This window comes from Clarias gariepinus, chromosome 7 (assembly GCF_024256425.1).
Source record: "Clarias gariepinus isolate MV-2021 ecotype Netherlands chromosome 7, CGAR_prim_01v2, whole genome shotgun sequence".
In the NCBI taxonomy this organism is placed as follows: Eukaryota; Metazoa; Chordata; class Actinopteri; order Siluriformes; family Clariidae; genus Clarias; species Clarias gariepinus.
This window is the reverse complement of record NC_071106.1, coordinates 40,310,001-40,312,500: the sequence shown is the minus strand read 5'-3', so window position 1 is coordinate 40,312,500 and position 2,500 is coordinate 40,310,001. Positions and strand designations below refer to the sequence as shown.

General features: G+C 43.3%; 1 protein-coding gene across 1 annotated transcript in view; it reads left to right on the top strand.

Moving 5' to 3' along the window:
* Window positions 1–2,500, top strand: part of ppp1r37 (protein phosphatase 1, regulatory subunit 37) — a 27,474-nt gene that overhangs the window by 17,296 nt on the left and 7,678 nt on the right. The window contains exons 4-5 of the mRNA XM_053500373.1: window positions 531–631; window positions 2,121–2,240. Of these exons, the coding sequence (XP_053356348.1) occupies window positions 531–631; window positions 2,121–2,240 (221 nt within the window). The remainder of the gene's footprint in view (window positions 1–530; window positions 632–2,120; window positions 2,241–2,500) is intronic.

Here is a 2,500-nt window from a genome sequence, read left to right as displayed (position 1 = left end):
GGGGCTTAGCACTGTGCTCACTGCTGATTGGTTACCCTCACTGTATCACATGACGCCCCTGGTGCGCTCTTCTCCTCTTTGCGGTTCTCCCTGCAGGCTCCGCCCCCGACCCCCAATCGACTCCCTGCAGGAAGTGAATGAGTCAGGCTGTGTGTTTAATCAACCGTCATTGTCATGTGACTCCTGCTTGTTCCTCAGAAGCGCGGGACACAACAATACACATACGCACGCACGCACGCACACACACACACACACACACACACCAAGTGTCTAATTGATTGCCTGATAAAAGTAATGTAACAATTTGTGTATTTTATATGATTCCCCTATTAATTAGCTCTTTTCTGTGTGTGTGTGTGTGTGTGTGTGTGTGTGTGTGTGTGTGTGTGTGTGTGTCTGAGTGCTCATTCATGTGTGTATATATATATATATGTGTGTGTGTGTGTGTGTGTGTTTGTGTGTCTGCATGCTCATTCATGTGTATATATGTGTGTGTGTGTGTGTGTGTGTGTGTGTGTGTGTGTGTGTAGGTGAGAAGTTGGACTACCGGGCGTGTGAGTCTCTGGAGGAGATTTTTAAACGAGTGCAGTTTAAACTTGTGGATCTCGAGCAGACGAACCTGGATGAAGACGTGAGTTCTGAGATCAGACACAAGTGTTCTCGGATGAGATTCACACACACACACACACACACACACACACACACACACACGGTGAAAGTGCTTGCGTCTCTCTTGTGTTTATTTACTGAGCGATTTCTTCTCTCTGCTGTTTGCTCCTCCACACACCTGAGTCAGGAGACTCCACCCTCACACACCTTCTCAGTGTGTGTATGTGTGTGTATGTGTGTGTATGTGTGTGTATGTGTGTGTGTGTGTGTGTGTGTGTGTGTGTGTGTGTGTGTGTGTGTGTGTGTGTGTGTGTGTATATATGTGTGTGGCTTTGTGCTGATGTCACCGTGGAAAGTGTTACTGGTTTTAGTGTGGCTACAGTGGCGTACAACACACACACACACACACACACACACACACACACACACACACACACAACAGTACTGTAGGATTAGTAGCATTGTGACCAAGGTTGCCAGATCAAATAAAGTCCTCCACACACCCTAACTGTCCCCCCCATCGCCGACCCCCCCCCACCCCCGCTCTGTTATTTAAGTCAATTCACACAAGGTGTCCAATAATAATTATAATTAATAATTAGTACTTTATTAATCCTAAGAAGGGGACTTGTAATCTTCACAGTTCATAGTTGGGAGGCTGGAATGAGAGCGCAGGGTCAGAGATACAGCGCCCCCTGGGGTAGATAGGGTTAAGGGCCTTGTTTAAGAGCTCAACAGTGACAACTAGGCACTGCCGGGGCTCGAACCCCCGACATTCTGACCTGTCTGATCAGAAGCCTTAACCTTGATCCACCACTGCCCAATCTGGCAACCCAAACCAAGGCCTAACAAATTATATAATCAGTCACTCCAGAGAAAATCCAAACAGAGGTTTGGTGATTAGGTGTGTGTGTGTGTGTGTGTGTGTGTGTGTGTGTGTGTGACTCAGACAGTGCTGGAAATGTGATGATTTAAAATGATGCACATGGTTCCCAGATTGTGCACAATGTTTAAGATTCGCTTTGGTTTTGTTTGGGTTATATTTTCAGCATTGTCGGAGTCATACACACACACACACACACACACACGTCTAATTACAAAGCATCTGTCCTCACTCAGGGTTAGGATTTTCTTCTGAGTGACGGAGTATATAATCCTGACTGCCGTGCAAAACAAAAATGTTTTAGTCAGACTTTTTAAATTATATATAAAAATAAATTCAGCATTTTATGCAGTTTATTCAATAAAGAAACTAATATATTATTATACTATATATTATTAATATATAATAGTGGTCACTGCTGTGTTTTCACTTTAAGTTGGTAAAATATTTTGTTGAAAAACAAACTATAAGAAAGGTGTTTTAATTACTTTTATAACTTGGTTTGTGATGGAGTTTGATGTTGATGCTGTTGTCATGGTAACACTGTGGCAATAAAGTGAGCTAGATGTGTGTGTGTCTAATTTAAAATGTCTGATCTTTTTTAAAAGCCTCTGTGTGTCTCTCTCAGGGAGCGTCAGCGTTATTCGATATGATCGAGTATTACGAGTCCGCCACTCACCTGAACATCTCCTTCAACAAGCACATCGGCACCCGCGGCTGGCAGGCCGCCGCCCACATGATGAGGAAGGTGAGGGTCAGTGTGACGCCGAGGTGTTTAGTCTTCATCATGAGGTCACCGCAAAAAAAACATCTCCATCTTTGATCGTTATATTATAATGCCCCGCCTCCGTTCTGTGCTCGATTGACAGTTTAGACCCTCCTATTAAAATAATAAAAATACTAATAATTGTCATAAACTTAAGTTTTGAAAACGTTCTCTGTAGTTCAACTCTGTGGATCAGACGGCTTTTTATTTTTATAGATATTTATATTGTGTGTGTGTGTGTG